Genomic DNA, 22225 nt, shown 5'->3' on the forward strand with positions numbered 1-22225 from the left:
CGCAGCCATCCATGTTGTTTGTGGGCATTATAGTGATTGGCTGGCCGCACAGCGTCACCTCGAGTATTTAAAACCGGGCGCCGCCATCTTCGACACAGTCGCTCCGGATCCGACAGTGAAAGGAGAGTGCTGCTGAGTTAGGGAGAGATATATAGTGTGAAATAGGTAGTGTAGGGTCTCTAAAGCCTGCCAAATCAAACAAACAATCCTTCTCAGGACTAACACCCATCCCAGATATCAGGCAGGCAGGCTGTATAGGAGACGCAGTGGTTATACCAGCAAATGCTGCATTACAGTCCTGTGTGCTCCTGTTGGTCAAATTGCTAGACTTATCACCCCGGTCTCAGGGGCCAGGAAAAATTATTTTTTTTTTCATATTAATCCTGTATTTTTTTTTGTTCCTCAGTCAGACTGTCCAAATACGCATCTTATTAACCTTTTGGTATACCCCCCCAAAAAAAAAAACTTTGAGTTTGTCTGTGACTCTTCACGCACCAATATATCTGTTTAAAAGAGTCTGGTGTAGGCCAGAAAAATATAACTGTGGTTTTGCAGTTCCACTGGTCAAATCTCAGTATTATCCTGTTTTTGGCATTTTTTGCTGTAAAAAAAACTGTAATAGTGTCTCCCTGACTGGACAGACACTAATATATCTGTTTAAAAGAGTCTGGTGTAGGCCAGAAAAATATAACTGTGGTTTTGCAGTTCCACGGTTCAAATCTCTGTATTATCCAGCTTTTGGTATTTTTTCCGTAAAGAAAAACGGTAATAGTGTCTCACTGATTCTTCAGACACAAATATATCTGTTTGAAAGATTCTGGTGTACGCCACATAACTATAACTGTGGTTTTGCAGATCCACAGTTTAGATCTCTGTATTATCCACTTTTGGGCCTTTTTTACATAAAAAAAACAATTTGAGTGTGTCGCTGATTGTTCAACCCCAAATATATCTATTTAAAAAAGTCTGGTATACGCCAGTAAATTAGAACTGTGGTTTTGCAGTTCCACGGTCCAAATCTCTGTATTATCCAGCTTTTGGTATTTTTTCCATAAAGAAAAACAGTAATAGTGTCTCCCTGATTGATCAGACACCAATATATCTGTTTGAAATATTCTGGTGTATGCCACATAACTATAACTGTGGTTTTGCAGTTCCACGGTTCAAATCTCTGTATTATCCAACTTTTGGCCTGTTTTACATAAAAAAATAACAGTAATAGTGTCTCCCTGTCTTTTTCAGTCACAAATATATCTCTTTAAAGGATTCTGGTGTAGGCCAGAGAACTAGAACTGTGGTTTTCCTCTTCCACGGTTCTAATCTCCTTTCTATTACCCTTTTTCCATTGATAGTGCGAGTGTAAGCTATTTTACTTAAATTACAATGGGCAAGGCGCGTGGCAAGGGACGTGGAACTGGACGTTCTGGTGATGGTGCGTGTAGAGGACGGGGCCGTGGCCAAGGTGAAAATGTGCACAACCAACAGCCACATCTTCTCGCTCCCACTTCTTGACCGAATTACTAGGGAAGCATACTACAACACCAGTATTGCGAACTGATCAGTGTGAACAGGTTATTAATTGGATAGCAGATAATACTTCCAGTTACCTGGGCACCACCACCTCCGGTCTGTCTTCCACACGGTCAAGTTTTAGTAGCCGTGAGTCTCGACCGCATACTCCTCCTCACCCTGATGCACCTTCCTCCCACCATGCCGAGTGTTGTCAGACAGCAACTGATCCCACACTTGGATACTCTGAAGAGCTGTTCACTGGTCCATTTCCATATTTGTGCCCCTCGCCTGCTCCGCTTGAAGTGGTGGAAGAGGAGATCCCATGTAGCGATGCCCAAATATTTGAACAGCCACGGCCACAGGAAGTCGACGCTGGCAATTTGTCACAAGAGGTCGACGATGACGAGACACAATAGCCAGGAAGTGAGGAGGAGGATCGTGGTGCGCAAGTGGAAGAGGAGGAGGTGGTGGATGATCTAGTAACTGACCCAACGTGGCAGGAGGACACGCAAAGCGAGGCCAGCAGCACACAGGGGGAGGGAGGCAGCGTACCCCAACAGGCAGGAAGAAGCAGTGTGGTGGCCGCACACGGAAGGCGGACAACAGTTCCCCGTAACACCAACACGAGGGACGTTGCCAGTACAACCGGTAGGTCTTCCAGAGTCTGGAATTTTTTTAAAGACTCTGCTGATAACCCCGAAAAGGCCATTTGTGCCACCTGCCATGCCAGCATCAGCAGGGGTGACAAAACTACCAGCCTGACCACCACCAGCATGATCAGGCACATGGCAGCAAAGCACCCGACTTTGTGGGGCGTACCCCAGGGTCCACGACCAGTGTCAGCGGGAGTCACCACTGCTTCTTCCGCTGTTGTGCATGTAATAGAACCCCCTGTTGTGCGTGCAAGGCAATCCCCTGTCCATACTGCATTCAAAGATGCCCCCTCCTCTCAGTCTTCACTTGTTATGGCAGTTTCTCAAGAAACAGCATCAACGTCCATGTCCACGTCCCACTGCATCGTTCAATTGTCCATATCCCAGACCTTTGAACGAAAGCGCAAATTCGCAGCCAACGCCCCACAGGTCACAGTCCTAAATTCGCACATTTCACGACTGCTTGCGTTGTAAATGCTGCCTTTTAGGCTGGTGGAGACAGAATCCTTCCGCAACCTTATGGCGGTGGCCGTCCCTCGGTACTCAGTCCCCAGCCGACACTATTTTGCCCGGTGTGCCATCCCCGAACTACACAAGCACGTGTCCCGAGACATCTGCTGTGCCCTCAACAACGCAGTTACTGGGAGAGTCCACCTGACAACGGACACGTGGACAAGTGCTTGTGGCCAGGGACGGTACATCTCCCTGATGGCACACTGGGTAATGATAGTGGAAGCCGGGACCCAGTCGGACCTTGGGACGGAACACATCCTCCCCACACCGAGGATTGCGGGCCCTATGTCAGTCAGAGTTGCCCCCACAGTGTACAGCTCCTGCGCATCATCCTCCTCCTCCTCCTCATGCTCAGCCTCCATCTCAGATATCACCACATCAGTTACAAGCTGGAAGCACTGCAGTACTGCCTCAGCCAAGCGGCAACAGGCTGTGCAGAAACTCATAAGCTTAGGTGATAAACCTCACACTGCTTGTGAGTTGTGGACAGCTGTGAAAGAGCAGGCAGATCTGTGGCTGAGACTGCTGAACCTACATCCAGGCATGGTCGTGTGTGACAATAGCCGTAACCTGGTGGCGACTCTGAGGCGAGGCGAGATCACACACGTACCATGCCTGGCTCATGTGCTTAACCTTGTGGTTCAGTGGTTTCTTAAATCGTACCCCGAGTTGCCAGATCTGCTCGTCAAAGTACGCCACCTATCAGCTCATTTTTTGACGTTGGCTACAGCTTCCGCCGCCCTTGCTGTGATGCAGCAGCGTTTGCAGCTTCTGGCACACCGACTGGTGTGTGATGTCCCTACACATTGGAACTCTACCCTCCACATGTTGGAAAGGATTTGTGAGCAGAAGCGAGCAGTTGTGGAGTAACAGCTGCAACAAGGCTGTCGATATTCAGGTCAGACTCCACTCATAAGACATCAGGAGTGGACCTGGATGTCTGACATATGTACCAACCTGACAAACTTTGAAGAGTCCACCAAGATGGTGAGTGGCGATGACGCCATCATTAGCATCAGCATCCCACTTGTCTGTCTTTTGCTACGCTCTCTGCAGAGAATTAAAGAGGAGGCATTGCAGTCAGAGTATGATGAGATGGATCAAGAAGCCATAGCTGGCGATTACACACAGCCCAGCGTCATCTCTTCCCAATGTGCATTGGGGAACAATGAGGGAGAGGAGGAGGCGTAGGAAGAACAGGAGCTGGTATCATGCGCTGTAGACGGTAGTACCTGTACAACTGTCATACCGTCGGTTCAGCGTGGTTGGCCTGAGGACAGGGGGGACGAGGAGGAGGAAGAGGAGGAGGAGAGCATAGTCAGTCGTCATCTTGGTGAGGACACAGAAGTCTTGCCCATTACCAGTCTGGCACGCATGGCTGACTTTATGTTATGCTGCTTTAACCATGACCCTCGCTTTGTCAAAATGTTGGGTGACAGTCATTACTGGTTGGTGACACCTTTAGACCCCCGCTACAAGGAGAACTTTCACTCTCTTATTCCTGAGGTGGAGAGGTCTAAAAAAATGGGGCAGTACCAGAAGACCCTTGCTGCAGAACTGTTAAAAAAATTCCCATCTGAACACGCTAGCGGCAGAGGTCACAGTTCGTTGCCCAACCAAGGCGTACAGGCGAGAGAGAAGCAACTCCAATCCAGCTGAGGCAGGGGAACACTGTCAACGTTCTGGGACAGTTTTCTAAGACCCGCCGAGCTTACAGGCCCTGAGGTGCGGGGTAATCTCACAAGGAGTGGAAAGTTTCAAAAGATGGTGAGAGAGTACCTTGCCAACCGAACCAGCGTCCTCCGTGATTCCTCTGTGCCTTTTAATTTTTGGGTATCCAAGCTGGACACTTGGAATGAACTCGCTCTGTTTGCCTTGGAGGTCATGGCCTGCCCTGCCGCTAGCGTGTTATAGGAGCGTGTTTTTAGTGACACTGGGGGAATTATAACTGATAAGCGCACTCGCCTGTCAACTGACAATGCTAACAAGCTGACCCTTATCAAAATGAACAAGGACTGGATTGGGCCAGACTTCTCATCACTACCAAATGACAGCAGATTAACATAAAGTCAAATCCACTGTGTTATTTTGGGAGGTTTAGTCCCATGCACCGCTTCACACCCACACATGGGTACGCTTCCTCAATTCGGCTTTTTTTTGCTCTTCTCCTTATCCTCAGCCTCCACCACCACTATACCACCACCGTCCAAATTTTTGGCAGCTTTTGCTTGGAAGGCATAGGCAAAGACTATGGGAGACCCACTCCCCATTAATGGGAATAATGTTTTTAATATGCTGTACTGCATGGCTCTTGTAAGTAGCATTAAAACCGTCTTGTTAAGCTACTGCGACCTCCACCACTCTCCCAAGGGGCATTAAAACCGTCTTGTTAAGCTACTGCAACCTCCAAGTCTCTTACAAGGGGCATTAAAACCATCTTGTTAAGCTACTGCGACCTCCACGTCTCTTCCAAGGGGAATTAAAACCGTATTGTTAAGCTACTGGGACCTCCACGTCACTTCCAAGGGGCATTAAAAATGTCTTGTTAAGCTAATGCGACCTCCACCACTTTTCCAAGGGGTATTGAAATTGTCTTTTTATTCCACTGTGACCTCCACGTCTCTTCCAAGGGGCATTAAAACCGTAACTTAAGCTACTGAAACTCTCACGTCTCTTCCAAGGGGCATTAAAACCGTCTTGTTAAGCTACTGCGACTCCACCACTCTTCCAAGGGGAATTAAAACCGTCTTGTTAAGCTAATTCGACCTCCACCACTTTTCCAAGGAGCATTAAAACTGTCTTGTTAAGCTAATGCGACCTCCACCACATTTCCAAGGGGCATTAAAACCGTCTTGTTAAGCTACTGAGACCTCCACCACTCTTCCAAGGGGCATTAAAACCATCTTGTTAAGCTAATGCGACCTCCACCACTTTGCCCAGGGGCATTGATATTGTCTTTTTATTCCACTGCGACCTCCACGTCTCTTCCAAGGGGCATCAAAAAAATGGTTTTGTTAAACTACTGCGACCTCCTCCACTTTTCCCACTGGCATTAATATTGTCTTTTTATTCCACTGCGAACTCCACCATTCTTCCAACGGGCATTGCATTTCCTCCTAATTTTAGTCAGCTTTTGCTTTTCAATGCAAAGGGGAACACTAAGGGAGACCTACTCCCCAATAATGGGTAGAAGGTTTTTAGTATGCTGTAATCCATGTCTGTTTCAAGGGGCATTGCAGTTCCTCATAATTTTTGGAAAGCCTTCCATTCACTGCTTAGGCCAACAGTGTACAGGAGACCCAGTTGCTATAAATGGAAAAAACGGTTTAGTTAAGGCCCTATGACCTCCATGTCACTTCCAAGGGGCTTTGGAGTGCCTCGAAATTTTTGGTAGGCATTGCACTCACTGCATGCCCTATAACTGTGTAGCTGAACCTCTCCTTTTGGTACAGAAACATATCCTACTAGACATGTGTGGTGACTGACCTGATATTGATGTGTATGGTCCCTGTTCCTCCTGCTCTTTCTCCTTTGCCACCACCTCATCCATCATTTATCATCACCTGATGCTTTGTTTTAACGGGAGTCATAGTACTGAGATAGTAGCAGGAAAACATCCAGCAATCCTCGGATGAGGTAGAATATGCGCCAAAACGCTGACCACCTCAGGCCTAGCCGCTACTACATAGATGATCTTGCATTCCAAGAAAACAAAGCAGATGCTAACTTCTATCATCATCATCATGCTCCTCACCTTGGCACTCTCAACTCCCCTGATGGAGAAGCCAGTGCCCACCAGAGGAGTCTGGTTCTCTGGTGGGCTCGTCGAATGCTGCCCTAAGGCAGACCGGGCTAAGAAAAGTGTGTGGGGGGATGTTCCAAAGTGAAATAGGGGCAGATGGGGACAGTTTATGGACAGTTTGTGGATACCCGGCCACGGGGCGGCTGGGGACCGATTATGGACACCGGGCTGCCCCCTGGCGGCTGGGGACCGAGCGTGGACACCCGGCAGCTGGGCGGCTGGGGACTGAGTATGGATACCAGGCCGCCGACGCAGCCATGACATGGTGGCCGGCGTCTGCCTCCACATGCCTAAAAGGCCCAATTTCAAGTGCAAGCATGCTAGCACTATGGTATTGCAGCCTAGGGGTGGGTGGGTGGCAGGTTGCACACTTACGCTTGTATTCAAAGAAAACAAAGCAGATGCTAACTTCTATCATCATCACCATGCTCCTCACCTTGGCACTCTCAACTCCCCTGATGGAGAAGCCAGGGCCCACCAGAGGAGTTTCGTTCTCTGGTGGGCTCGTCCAATGCTGCCCTAAAGCAGGCCGGGCTAAGAAAAGTGTGGGGGGGGGATGTTCCAAGGAGAAATAGGGGTGGCTGGGGACTGTTTATGGACACCCGGCCGCCCCCGGCGGCTGGGGACCGTGTGTGAACACCCGGCCACGGGGTGGCTGGGAACCGAGTATGGACACCCAGCAGCTGGGCGGCTGGGGACTGAGTATGGATACCAGGCCGCCGATGCAGCCATGACATGGTGGCCGGCCTCTGCCTCCACAAGCCTAAAAGGCCCAATTTCAAGTGCAAGCAAGCTAGCAGTATGATATTGCAGCCTGCAGGTGGGTGGGTGGCAGGATTCACACTTACGCTTGCATTCCAAGAAAACAAAGCAGATGCTAACTTCTATCATCATCATCATGCTCCTCACCTTGGCACTCTCAACTCTCCTGATGGAGAAGCCAGGGCCCACCGGAGGAGTCTGGTTCTCTGGTGGGCTCGTCCAATGCTGCCCTAAAGCAGGCCGGGCTAAGAAAAGTGTGCGGGGGGATGTTCCAAGGAGAAATAGGGGCAGCTGGGGACCGAGTAGGGACACTCAGCTGCCCCCTGGCGGCTGGGGACTGAGCGTGGACACCCGGCCGCCGGGCGGCTGGGGACTGAGTATGGGTACCTGCTGCCGAAGCAGCCATAAGGTAGTGGCCAGCTTCAGCCTCCTCCAAACTAAATGGCCCCATTTCAAGTGCAAGCAAGCTAGCAGTATTGTATTGCAGCCTGGGGGTGGGTGGGTGGCAGGCTGCATACTTGTGCTTGCATTGCAAGGAATGGGGGAGATACAATTGAACACTGCCCTGGGACAAGGACTTGCATGGGGATAGTCTGCATCTTCTGATGCGGAAAGGATCACTTCTGATGGGCACACTTTTAGGCAGTGACCTGGGTGTCAGAGATGCTACCAGGGGTCTTCCCCATGCTGTTCCCATGTCTTTTCAGCACTGTATGCATGTGTCACATAGCACATGGCCAGATAAGATTGTAAAATGATAAAATGACATTTCCCAGTGAATGCATTTGTCATGGTTGAAAGCCATACAAAAGTGCAAAAACGCATGAAAAATGCTACTTGTGAACATAGCCCAAGGTGTGGAGGAATATTTTTTTTTTGGGTTATTTATTTTACCTTATATACAAGTCTTTACCCTGGAAAGGAACTTCCTTAACATATTTCACAGGAAAACCGTGTGAGTTTAGTTTTTGAACGTTTTATTGTGAGCCCGTAAAAGTGGCTTAATACCTCTGACCACGTTGTTGACAGCAGTGACCTGGGGGTCAGAAATGCTTCCTAGGGCGATCCCCATGCTGTCCCCATGTCATTTGAGCACTGTCACTATCTTTTTGGGCACTTGTTAGGCTTTTAAAAGACTGCCGGGGGTGCCGCCGCAAAAATGCTCGGGTCTCCCATAGACTAACATTGGGCTCGTTGCTCGGGTCAAGCACCCGAGTATCACGGTGAGCTCGGCCCGAGCTTCGAGCACCCGAGCATTTTAGTGCTCGCTCAACACTAATGATAACAGATGTGGGGGAGGTGAGATGTTGTCTCCTCTTTGTACTATATGCATTATAGCAGTATTTGGGACATTGGGCTTAGGTCTAGGCACCACAATTTATACAACTATCACTCCATCCTGCATATTGTATCTGTCCACCCTCCCAGTCTGTTATATGGAGAAGATACTGATGGTTCTGTCTGTCCAGTCCATTGTCAAAATATTCATTCTATTACCTATATTATCTATATATTAATGATGATACTAAGCTCATGTCTCTTCTTTTCAGCAGCTCCATGTATTTGCTTCCTTGAGGAATGTCCCCAGATTTTCCAGATTTTGAATGCATGTCCCCCCTGGTGCAGCAGCTGTCCATGTATGTGATGTTATATACAGTATATAATAATGTCCTATGCTTGCTATAAAATTACTAACTTTGATAAAAACCACTTTAAATGTATTTCTGAGCAAAGGATTTGGAGCTCTGTATCAGAAAAAAATGGAGCTTTAAGGACTATAGATATATATATTCAGGACAGGAAGAGTAATTATAAGGTCCTGGTCTTCTATGTCCGGGCGACTGATCACCATAAAGAGAAATCTTAATTTTCCTAAAATGAAAAAAACTCGAATTGTTTCTTCACTTGTTACTATTGGGTGTTAGTTAATTTTTGTCATTAAGAAGCTTAAAAATTAAAGAAACAAAAACAAAAATAACAATACATTCTAAATGTAACACAAATATGAGACAACCGAAAGCAGAAACATTTCTGTTACTCTTCCGATTCCTGTAGATTAATAATTTTGCCTTTTTGTCTTCAGCTAAAACAACATCCACAACCTCAGCTACAACTACTTCAACTATTACTACTCGTAAGTTTTGGGTATTTTTCCCATAAAACAAACTTGAAATCCAAATCCAAACTGCCCATATGTTTAGAATGAGACTTACTTTGTAGTCTGATCGTAATTTTTAAATAACTTTTCCTTTTTGCTGCAGCGCCTGATACATCATTAGATCCAACTACAATCATGTCACTTCTTACTACTGGTGAGACTTTGGATGTTTTGTCAAGAATAAAAAAGAGGAAAATAAAATAAATACAATGAAATCCTTAGTGAGACGTACAGAAGAGACAGAAGGGGAACATAGTTTTTTACTGCTATATTTAATATTAATAACTTAGCTTTTTCTTACAGTTCCAACGACAACAACAATCTCAACCACAACCACTTCTGTGACTACTGGTGAGTTCTGTTTTTTTTTCAGAAAAAGTAAGACAGTTAAAGACACACATAAATCTCCTTATAATAATGAGTCACTTGAATGTATCACATAAATTATTTGCGCCTTTGCTTCAGCTCCTGCCTCATCCGCATCCCAGACTACAACTCCCTCACTGTTATCTACAAGAAAGTGATTTATATTTTTATTATAAAACACAAAAAAATCTATCAGAGTCAAAAAACTTTGCAAATGTTTTTTTTTTAAGTTTTGATAATAAAATTTTGTAATAACTGTTCTGTTTCTGATACAGCTCCAACTACGACCCAACCTCTAGAGACCACTAGTAAGTTTTTATGCTCATTTCTCTGCTCTTTTCCCAGTCTTTGGGGGTGACCTCATGCTCTCCACCACTCTCTTAGTGCTGACATGTCTAAATGTATGTTTCTTGTAGTATTAAACTTCAGACAGATATTACAAAGCCAAGAAGGGAGAGCACAAATACAATGTAGGAACAGTCAGACAGGGGATCACTAGAACGCCAACACCCACAGATTATAATTCAAGAAGAATTTGACTAATTTGAGGCAGGAGGAAGAGAAGGGGTGAGATAGGATTTGTGAGTTACACATAGTTATTAGAATTATATTTCGGTTTCCTATGCTTGTTATAATTTCCTAATTCTAGAAAAAATATTGTTAAAGTTATTTCTGTGCAGCCGATTTGTAGGTCTGTATCAGAAAAAATGGAGATTTAACCAATATAAATATATAAGTACAGAACGGGTAAAGTCATTACAACTTTGTGTACTTTTACGTATGATCATCATAAGGCCATGTTCATATGTTCAGGTCAGTATTTTACATAAGTATTTGGAAGCTAAAACCAGAAGTGGGTTAAAAATGCAGAAGTGGTGACGTGTTACTATTATAAATTTCCTCTGATTATTCTACTCCTGATTTTGGCTTACAAATGTAGTAGTGTTGGAGGTGATAGTCTGCCTATGATACTAAAAAGGGTTAAAAGTACATTCCTGAAGTTAGAACCCTCAAGAGCTGCAGTTTGGCCTAGGTAGGGTTAACTGTAACATCCGGCCCAGTAGAGGGAAGGGGAACTGAGTGCTATTGTCAAGTGCAGGACATGAGCACAGTCAGTAGTTGTGCAGTACAGCAGAAACCAGCAGGCTCTGTAGGGGCTGCTAGGGTAGGCGTGGGCCTAGTATCCCGGACAGTGGATCACCAGAGAATCCATCTGCAAGAGTCCCCTTAGCCGGCCTGGGAACCTCAAGACACAGTCGGTCTGCGAGGCTGCAGAAGAAGTCAGTACTCAATTACTCACAGGCGGAGTGAAATGGGGTCCATATATACTGTCATTGGTGAGGAGGAATCTCTAGGGCTAGAGAAGAAAGCAACAGAGAAGCTTCACCTAGATCGGGAACCAGGCCTGAAGATGCATCCGGTACCTGTGGGAAAAATGACAACCCGTTGGACCTTATGCTTTATACCTGCCTGTCAATACTGTAAATACTGCCAGTTACTAAGTAAAGTTCTGGTTGTTTTTATGAACTCTATGTCCTCTGAATTGATTGCTCTCCTGGTCCAGAAGAGGAATTCCTGGTGTCAGAAAAGGCCGACTGGCCAGAAGTACTGTAAGTGGGAAACACTACATACACAGCAGCACACCAGAGCGAGGACATACTTTGTCTGTTAAGTGCCAAAGCAAGCATGGGCTACAGCTCACCCATGATTACCTTGCTTGGCACCTTACACAAATACTGATGTAAAATACTGACCAAATACTGAAGTTAGCCTAAGGGAAAATAATCATATTATGTGTGGAATAAAATCTTAGATGATTATCCAAGCAAAAATATTATTTGCATTCATAACAGATTTGTCTGCCCCAGTATCTATTAAGAAATCTAAAGTTCTGTCTCCAGGAAGAGTCAATTTGATCATTGGGGTAGGAACAGTAGAATTGCCTCCAAACTCCTTGAGCTACACATTCACGCTGAACTTTCCTCTCACTTCTCATCTAATTCTACCTTTGACAACCAGCAATCTGGCTTCCGCCCTCATCATTCCACCGAAACTACCCTTACCAAAATTACTGATGACTTACTTACAGCCAAAGCTAATAGACAATTCTCTATACTCCTCCTTCTTGACCTGTCCTCTGCCTTCAACACAGTTGACCACTGACTCCTACTACAGATTCTCTCTTACTTTGGCGTCAAAGACCTTGCCCTATCCTGGATCTCCTCATACCTTTCCAACTGCACATTTAGTGTCTCCCACTCCCACACTGCTTCCTTATCCCGCCCTCTCTCTTCTGTGAAGTCCCTCATTCTCTGTCCTAGGACCCCTACTCTTCTCAATTTACACCCTCGGCCTGGGACAGCCCATAAAGTCCAATGGCTTCCAGTACCATCTGTACGCTGTTGACACTCAGGTCTACCTCTCTGGCCCAGACGTCACCTCTCTGCTGTCCAGAATCCCAGCGTGTCTATCAGCCATATCCTCCTTCTTCTCCTTTCGCTTCCTTAAGCTCAATGTGGACAAATCTGAACTCATAATTTTTCCTCCATCTCGCGTATCTTCCCCACCTGATCTTTCTATCACAATAAATTACATCACACTTTCCCCTGTACCGGCAATCTGTTGGCTCGGAGTAAACCTTGCTGCAGCTTTTTAGATTCATTTTTGCTAGAGAGTCCATTCTCATTGGAGATTTGGATGGAACAACGCGCGTCTAATCCCTGTTTGGGTGCCAAATTTCTGTGAGTGAAATCCACTCTCTTCTATGCGTTTTGAACTTCAAATAAAAAGAAATTTTTTAGGAATGCTCTGGAAATAAAACAGCACAGCCTTGTCATGGTGTACTAAGAAGGATTTCTCATTTATTAATGCACAGCTAAAATTTATATAGTGTCAGAAACAAAGGGAACATCTCGCCCAAGGATGTAGCCAATAGGAATTTAGGGACGGGAACAGAAATGTGAAACTTCTCCTCCCAGCAGTGTTAACTAATTAATCACCATGGAACAAGAGAATGAGACAAAATGGATACACAGAAACATAATGGAATATGTTCTCTCACAGTGCTTGCTATAAATTTCCTAACTTTGGAAAAAATCTCATTAAGAAAACTAAACATTAAAAAAAAAAAAAAAAAAAAGGAACAAAAATTAAATCCTTAGGGAGTCCTACAGAGGGGAGAAACATTGTTTGTTGACACTAAGTCTGATATTAACCCTTTAAGGACTGAGATACTTTGTACTTTAATGACCGAGCCTCATTTTCTAAATCTGACCAGTGTCACTTTATGTGGTAATAATTCTGGAATGCTTCAACATATGCCAGTGATTCTGAGATTTCTTTGTGATACATTTTACTTCATGTTTGAGGTAGATTTAGGTGAATATGATTTGTGTTTATTTATGAAAATATTGAAAAATGGGAAAGTTTTGCAATTTTCAAACTTTTAATTTTTATGCCCTTAAATCATATAGTTATACCACACAAAATAGTTAATAAATAACATTTGCCACATGTCTACTTTACATTAGCATCATTTTTAAAACCTTATTTTTTTTAGGAAGTTAGAAAGTTTAAGCCTATGTGCACGCATAGCATTTTTTAAGCGTTTTTGCGGCGGTTTTCCCACGTGGAAACGCTGTGAAAACGCTTGTTAATAGGTCTGCCATGCATAGCAATGCGAATCCGGATGTGCTGTGCACATGATGCAGACATTTCCGCTCTGGATTCGCATTGTGTTAAAAAATGCAGCAGAACCATTGTTCGGGCGTTTCCGCCTCGAATTCACGTCCATTGACTTGAATTGAAACGCAGAAAAACCGCAGGTAACCTGTGGATTTGCTGCATTTCAATGAAAGCCAATAGGCGCAAATTCATGTAGGAAACACCCTGCGGGTGGTACCCGGGTTGGGGGAGGAGGCTACTACTCCTCTCATCTGACTGCCGCCCTCGCTGATATCAGCGAGAGCGGTGTGCCTGGGAGGAGCCGTAGTCTGCTCTGCCCAGCCTGCGTGCCCGCGGTAGTAAAAAAAAGAAATAAAGTAAAAAGTAAAAAAAAATCCTCATACTCACCTGTCTGGCAGCCCCCGGTGTCCTCCTGGTCCCCGGCTGCGATGCGCTGCTCCTGGCAGCCAGCAGTATACTGGGGGTGCGGGCTCGGTGAGCCTGCCGGGGCTGATCAGCTGATCTTCAGCTGATGAACCCCAGTGACCTCCTGCAGCATGTATACTGATAGGGGTGTAAAATCACCCCTGTCAGTATACAGTGCTGTATTCTACAGCTGTGACATCAGTGATTGCTGATGTCACAGCTGTAGAAGTGACACAGATCGTCGTGGGACACTCATTGGCGGTACGTGGACTGCGTCGTTGACGGCGGACAGGCGAGGAATATGGTTGTTTGTTATTTTACATTTTTTTTAGGGGATCAAGGCCTTCATGGAGGCGTACAATATATTTTTTTTTTTTCTAAAAAGTGTGTTTTTTATTACATTAAAATACTTTATTCTGGCTGTGTTTTTATTGAAAGGCAGCGACCATTTTACTACACGTTAGTAATGGAGGGCGTCTTATAGACGCCCTCCATTACTAACCTGTGCTTCACATCAGCCGCCAATACAAGGCTGATGTGAACCCCAACTTCATTACCCCACTCACCACCACTACAGGGCAGTGGGAAGAGCAGAGGCTAAGCACCAGATTTGGTGCATCTTATGGATATGCCATTTCTGGGACTGCTGAAGGGTGATATTAATATCCACGGAGGGGGCTAGTATCCATGGCCCCTTCCATGGCTATTAATCAGCCTGCAGCTGTCTAGTTTAGCCTTTGCTGGTTAGATTTTATAGGGGGACCCCACGTCTATTTTTTTTACGGGGTCCCCCTGTAATCTAACCAGTAAAGGCTAAACAAACAGCTGTGGACTGATATTAATAGAACATTGTTGGCTAATGGCCCCTTCTGCGGCTAATAACATCAGCACCCAGCGGTCGGCTTTCCCTCTGCTGGTTATAAAAATGACGCAGGAGCCCATGCCATTTTCTTTTTTATTTTAGGCTCTGTGCCCATAATTCAGACATAGCAGCGCTTTGGATGCACATTTTTTCTGCATCCAAAACGTTGCATTCTATTGAATGCAGGTAAATCCACATGTGTTCACTGAACCATGCGTATTTACCGCATTCTATACTTTCTAGTGGTCAAATTTCTGTTGCGGACACTAGCGACTCTGCAAGAGAATTTGACATGCTGCGGTCCTGAAAGACGCACCGCATGTCAGTGTCCACAGGTGATCCGCAGCCTCTGATGCACGCATAGTGGACATGGGATTTCTAGAGATCCCATCCACTATACAGTAACATCTGGACACTGCGGGTTTGATGCTGTATAAACATGCAGCGTCAAACCTGCAGCGGCTCCTGACCGTGGCCACGTACCCAAACTCACCCGCAGCATGTCAATTTCTCTAGCAGACAAGCTAGTCTCCGCTGCAGAATTTGACCGATTGAAGTGTCATTATATGCTGAAGATTGACATGTACCGACAAGAAATGTGCGGCATTAGAACGCAACATTTTGGACTCAACAAAAATATGATGCGTCCAAAGCGCTGCTTGTTGCTGATCAGGGGGACTTAGGGGCTAAAGAAACAGCTGTGAGATGTTAATTATGGCTAGGCACCATGTTTGCCTAATGGCACCTTCCCAGGCTAAAAATAGCAGCTCACAGCAGCCACATAAATTAAATGAATAGAAATGCTAATGAAGATTGGGTGAATAGGACTAGTTGACATCTAGCTCTTTTGTTTGGTGTCAATCAGACCTTTTCATGACCAAACTTAATTAAAGTAAAATAAAGAGCTAAATAAACACACAGAGTAAACACTTTATTTTAAATACAACAGACACATTCTTTAATCATTTAAATGAACGAATATACTCACCCCAGTTCTTATGGTAATCCAATGGTTTAAGCAATGTCCCACCAAATAACTTTATTTAGCTCCAAAAAGCATTCATTGATGTACAAAAACGCTTAAAAAAATGCATGTAAAAAACGCATCAAAATGGCGTCAAAAACACATGTAAAATCCGCATGCGTTTTTTCTGCCAAAGAGATGCAGAAACGCTCAGGAAATTTCTGCTTCAAATACGCATCGTGCGCACATAGCCTAAAAGTTTATCCACAATTTGTCATTTTTCCAACAAAATGTACATAACCTATTTTTTAGGGATCACAGTACATTTGAAGTGATTTTGAGGGGCTACATGACAAAATACCCAAAAGTAAAACCATTTTCAAAAACTGAACCCCAAGATATTAACTTTCAAAAGGGCTAATAGGAGAAAATAGACCTCAAAATGTGTTACAGAATGTCTCCTGAATACAGCAATACCCCATATGGTCAAAAACTACTTCTTAGGCACAGTGCAAAGTTCAGAAAGGAAGGAGCTCCATATCAGAGTTCAGATTTGCCTGGAATGGTTTGCGGGCGCCACGTAACATTGACAGTGCCTCTGAGGTGTCAGGACAGCAGGACCCGCATAAGTGACCCTATTTTGCAAACTATACCTCTTAATCATCTAGGGGTGCAGTAGGCATATTGACACCACATGTGTTTCCCAAAAATCACAAAATTTTATACCATTAAATGGTGAAGAAAAAACTTATATTTTTACAACTATAATATTGTTTTAGCCCCAAATTTTACATGTTCACAAGGGGAAATAGAAAAAAATTACGGCATAATTTGTCACACAATTTCTCGTGAATATGACATTACTCCATATGTGGCTGTACAGTATTGTTTGGCTACACGGAAAGACTTCGAAGGGAAGGAGCACTATTAGAGAAGTTTGCAGACTCCATATACAGAGCCCCTTGGTCCCAGAAGAGCAGAAACCTGCCTCAGTTGACCCCAATTTGGAAATTAGACCCCTTTGGAAATTCATCTAGCAGTGTAGTGAAGAGTGAAAATGAAAATATGCTATTGCAGTACCCAATTGTCAAGCAAGGTGTGGGAAAGACTTAGTGCAACACAAAGGGAAGAGGGAAAGGGAGCCAGACTTAGGGAAACGGGGGGAGTGGAGACCTCCTAATTTGATCTAGCATCACCCTGTCTCCCCTAACGTCCCTGTATTGGCTCTTCACCATTCGTCGCACGTGTACCTCGCCCTGTCTTTCCCTGGCATTTGGTACAGGCTAGGGAAGGGAGGAGATGAGCATTAGTCGATCCCCGCTAAACACTAGACAACAAGGAAGGACAAACAGGGGGAAATTGCTTAACTTTAGATGACTCCAGGCAAATGCCAACACGACCTCAAGCTCCAAAGAGGTAGAAGCACTGCTCTTGCTAAAACGTTCACAAGCAATAATGAATATTGTAGGCACCTCCCTCTGAAGCACAGCAGGTATTTATACACCCAGGCCAAGGAGTTAATTAGCTAGAGGGAGGTAGCTAAAGACAGTCTCTAAGATGATGTCTGTAATGCCAAATGTAGAGATCTCCTGCAACCAACTGCACTTCTGACACACCCGTGACAATACCCCCCCTCTATAAGTGGCCTCCAGACACACAGACCGGGTTTCTCAGAATAAGAGGTGTGGAATGAGCGAACCAATCTGGGAGCGTTCACTTCTGACACTAAAACCCACATCCTCTCCTCTGGACCATAGCCTTTCCAGTGCACCAAGTGTTATAGAGAACGACGTTGGAGACGAGAATCTACAGTCCTTGAAATCTGGACCTCCTGATTACCAGCAAACATTAATGGAGGTGGTGGTAGAGGCGAGAGCTCAAGAGGTTTTACATACTTTTTGAGTAAGGACCTATGGAACACGTTGTAGACCTTAAGGGCCTGAGGAAGTTCAAGACAAAACGATGAAGGGTTAATGACGGTGGTTATTTTATAGGGACTAGTGATGGGCGAGCACTAAAATGCTCGGGTGCTCATTGCTCGGGTTGAACACATTGGAATACTCGGGTGCTCGACCCGAGTAATGAGCCCAATGTAAGTCTATGGGAAACTCGAGCATTTTTCAGACGGCTCCCCTCGGCGGTCTGCAGAGGGCCTAAAAGTTGCCCAAATCGATGGGAACAGTGCTCAAATGGCATGGGAACAGCATTTGAAAGACCCCTGGAAGCATTTATGACACCCAGGTCACTGCTGACAACAATGTTGTCAGAGGTATTATGCCACTTTTACGGACTCACAATAAAACATACTAAAACTAAACCAAAATGGATTTTCCTGGGAAATATGTTAAGGAACATCCTTTCCAGGGTAATGACTTTTATATAAGGCAAAATAAATAACCAAAAACAAAAATACTCTTCCACACCTTGGGCTATGTTCACACATAGCATTTTTGATGCGTTTTTGCACTTTTGCATTGCTTTCAACAGTGACAAATGCATTCACCGGGAAATGTCATTTTAACATTTTACAACCTTATTTGGCCATGTAGTGTGTGACATATCATCAGACACATGCATACAGTGCTGAAAAGACATGGGAACAAGATGGGGAAGACCCCTGGAAGCATCTCTGACTCCCAGGTCACTGCTTAAAAGTGTGCTCATCATGAGACATGATCAGACGCATCCTGTTTTATTTATGAAGGAGGGAATCTGAAAGTCACAAAGCCTATTTTTTGGGGGTCATCAGGCATCCTTTACTATTCTTAAAGGGCCAGCAATCCGCCCTCAATATTCTTAGAGAGCCGGCTAGGCTTTGTTGTTCCTATTACTAAAGAGTGAGTCTCCTATACTGTTATTATGTATACAATGAGTGGCAGGGCTGCCCAAAATTTGGACACACTCCAATTCCCTCCTGAAAACAATGTTCCCATTATTGGGAAGTGTGTCTCCCATTGTGTTTGCCTATGGAGTGAATGCAAGGGTTGCCCAAAATTTGGAGGCACTCCAATGCCCCTTGGAAGAGACGTGGTGGTCAGAGGGCCTCCTGAGAACAATGTTCCCATTATTAGGAAGTGGGTTTCCCATTGTGTTTGCCTATGCAGTGAATGTAAGGGTTGCCAAAAATTGGGAGGCACTCCAATGCCCCTTGGAAGAGACATAAAGGGCCTCATGAAAAAATGTTCCCATTATTAGGAAGTGGGTCTCCAATAGTGTTGGCTTATGCAGTGAATGCAAGGGCTGCCAAAAATTGTAAGGTACTCCAATGCCCCTTGGAAGAGACATGGAGGTCAGAGGGCCTCCTGCAAAAATGTTCCCATTATTAGGAAGTGGGTCTCCCATAGTGTCATACCACGGCTTCCCTGGTGATATGGTGGTGGAGGATGAGGATGAGGAGAAGTAGGAAAACAAGAGCAAATAGCCAAAATCAGGAAGCGTATACCCATGTGTTGGTGTGAAAAGGTGCATGGGAATACATCTCCCAAAAAAAGACACTGGATTTGAGTTTATGTTACGCTGCTATCATTCGGTGGTGTTGAGAAGTCTGGCCCAATCCAGCCCTTGTTCATTTTCATAAGAGTCAGCCTGTCAGCATTTTCACTTGACAGGCGGATGCCCTTATCAGTAATAATTCCACCAGGAGCACTAAGAACCTGCTCTGATAAAACGCTAGCGGCAGGGCAGGCCAGGACCTCCAAGGTGTAGAGAGCCAGTTCATTCCACGTATCAAGCTTGGATACCCAATAATTATAAGGCACAGAGGAATCACGGAGGACGTTGGTACGGTCAGCAAGGTACTCCTTCAGCATCTTTCCAAACTTTGCACTCCTTGTGAGAGTACCCCACGCCTCAAGGCCTGTGGAGGGGCTGAGAAAACTCTCCCAGAAATTGACAGTATTCCCCAGCCTCTGCTGGATTGGAGTTGTGTCTCTCTCGCCTGTAGTCCTTGATTGACCAACAAACTGTGACCTCTGCTGCCACTGTTTTCAGATGGGAATTTTTTAATAGTTCCGCAACAAGTGCCTTCTGGTACTGCCCAATTTTTGTAGACCTGTCCGCCTCAGGAATAAGAGATATAAAGTTCTCCTTTTAGCGTGGGTCTAGAAGTATCACGAACCAATAACGACTGTCACCCAAAATTTTGAGAACGCGAGGTTCATGGGAAAGGCAGCGTAACAAACTCAGCTATGCGTGCCAGACTGCTAACAGGCAAGACTTCCGTGTCCTCACCAAGAGGACGAGTGACCATGCTCTCCTCCTCCTCTCTGTTCTCCAGCCATCCACGCTGAACAGACGGTATGAGCAGGTAGTACCGTCTATAGTGCATGAAACTAGCTCCTGTTCTTCCTTCTCTTGTTGCTCATTGTCACCCAATCCACATTGGGATGAGATAACACTGGGCTGTGTGTAATCACCCTGTATGGTTTGTTGCTCCACCTCATCGTGCTCCACCTGCATTGCATCCTCTTTGATTGTGAGCAGAGAGTGTTTCAGAAGACAGAGAAGCGAGATGGTGATGCTAATTATGGCGTCATCGCCGCTCACCATCTTGGTGGAGTCCTCAAAGTTTTGGAGGATGGTAAATATGTCTGACATCCTTGTCCACTCCTGAGGTCTTATGTGTGGAGTCTGAACTGAATACATTTGGCCTTGTTGATGCTGGTTCTCAACAACTGCCCTCTTCTGCTCACAAATCCTTCCCAACATCTGCAGTGTAGAGTTCCAACGTGTGGGGACATCACACACCAGTCTGTGAGCCGGAAGTTGCAAACGCTGCTAAAACACGGCAAGGGTGGCGGAAGCTGTAGCTGACTTTCTAAAATGGGCACACAGGTAGCGTACTTTAACAAGCATATCCATCAGCTCAGGATTTGAGAAACCGCTGAACCATGAGGTTGAGCACATGGGCCAGGCATGGTACATTTGTGAGCTCGCCTCACCTCAGAGCCACCACCAGTTCCGGCCATTGTCACACATGACCATGCCTGGCTGTAGGTTCAGCGGTGTGAGCCACAGATCTGCCTGCTCTTTCAGAGCTGTCCACAACTCTTCAGCATTATGCGGTTTGTCACCTAAGCATATTACTGTTGCTGCTTGGCCAAGGCAGTGCTGAAGTGCTTCCAGCTTGTGACTGATGTGGTCATTTCGGAGATGGGGGCGGAGGCTGAGGAGGATGAGGTGCAGGAGCTGTAGACTGTGGGGGCAACCCTGATTGACCTAGGGCCCGCAATCCTTGGCTTTGGGGGGACGTGTTCCATCCCATGGTCCGACTGGGTCCCGGCTTGCACTATGTTAACTCAGTGTGCCGTCAGCGAGATGTACCGTCCTTGCCCACAAGCAGTTGTCCACATGTTCATGGTATGGTGGACTTTCTCAGTAACTGCGTTGTTGAGGGCACGGCTATTGTTTTGGGACATGTGCTTTTGTAATGTGGGAACGGCACACCGGGAGAAATAGTGGTGGCTGGGGACCAAGTACCGAGGCATGACCGCCGACATCAGGTTGCGGAATGCTTCCATCTGCATGAGCCTAAAAGGCAACATTTCTAGAGCAAGCAGTTGCGAAATGTGGGAATTTAGTAGTGTGGCCTGTGGGGCGTTAGCTACGTATTTGCTCTTGCGTTCCAAGGACTGGGGTATGGACATCTAAACACTGCGCTGGGACAAGGACGTGGACATGCTTACTGATGCTGCTACTTGAGAGTGTGCAATGACAGGTGCAGGGCAGGAGGCATCTTCGCATGCAACATGGACAGGAGATTGGCTTGCATGCACAACAGAGGAAGAAACAGTAGTGCCACCCGCAGACACTGTTCCTGGACCCTGGGGCTCGGCCCACAAAGTCGGGTGCTTTGCTGTCATGAGCCTGATCATGCTGGTGGCGGTCAGACTGATAGTTTTGCCACCCCTGCTGATGCTGGCCTGGAAGGTGGTACAAATGGCCTTTTTGGGGATATCGGCAGAGTCTTTAAAAAAACAACCAGACTCGGGAAGACCTAACAGTCATACTGACAACTTCCTTCATGTTGGTGTTACGGGGAATGGTTGCCTGCCTTCTGTCTGCGGCCACCACACTGTTTCTTCCTGTCTGTTGGGGTGCTCTGCCTCCCTCCCCCTGTGTGCTGCTGTCCTCGCTCTGCATATCCTCCTGCCAGGTTGGGTCAGTTACTATATCATCCACCACCTCGTCTTCCACTTCTGCACCCTAGTCCTCCTCCTGACTTTCTGGCAATTGTGTCTCACCATCGTCCACCTCTTGTGACACTTTCCCACCGTCGCCTTCATGTGACTGTGGCTGCTCAAATATTTGGGCATCGCTACATGCGATCTCCTTTTGCCCTGCTTCAAGTGGACTGAGCGAGAGGCCCGAATCTATAAATGGAAAAGTGAACTGCTCTTCGGAGTGTCCAAGTGTGGGATCAGTTGTCTCCGGGCACTCGGCAAGGTGGGAGGAAGGAGGTTCAGGGTGAGGAATATGCGGTCACGGCTACTGTGACTTGACCGTGTGGAAGACAGGGTGGTGGTGGTGGTGGCTAAGTGACTGG

At 45.9% G+C, this 22225-nt stretch overlaps 1 protein-coding gene across 1 annotated transcript in view; it reads left to right on the plus strand.

Moving 5' to 3' along the window:
• LOC141155582 (uncharacterized) overlaps nt 1-22225 on the plus strand; it is a 232326-nt gene that overhangs the window by 112865 nt on the left and 97236 nt on the right. The window contains exons 9-13 of the mRNA XM_073642452.1: nt 8793-8879; nt 9326-9376; nt 9504-9554; nt 9704-9751; nt 10042-10074. Of these exons, the coding sequence (XP_073498553.1) occupies nt 8793-8879; nt 9326-9376; nt 9504-9554; nt 9704-9751; nt 10042-10074 (270 nt within the window). The remainder of the gene's footprint in view (nt 1-8792; nt 8880-9325; nt 9377-9503; nt 9555-9703; nt 9752-10041; nt 10075-22225) is intronic.

The sequence above is a fragment of the Phyllobates terribilis genome, unplaced genomic scaffold (genome assembly GCF_046119375.1).
Source record: "Phyllobates terribilis strain yellow unplaced genomic scaffold, ASM4611937v1 Scaffold_7__3_contigs__length_470593459, whole genome shotgun sequence".
Classification (NCBI taxonomy): Eukaryota; Metazoa; Chordata; class Amphibia; order Anura; family Dendrobatidae; genus Phyllobates; species Phyllobates terribilis.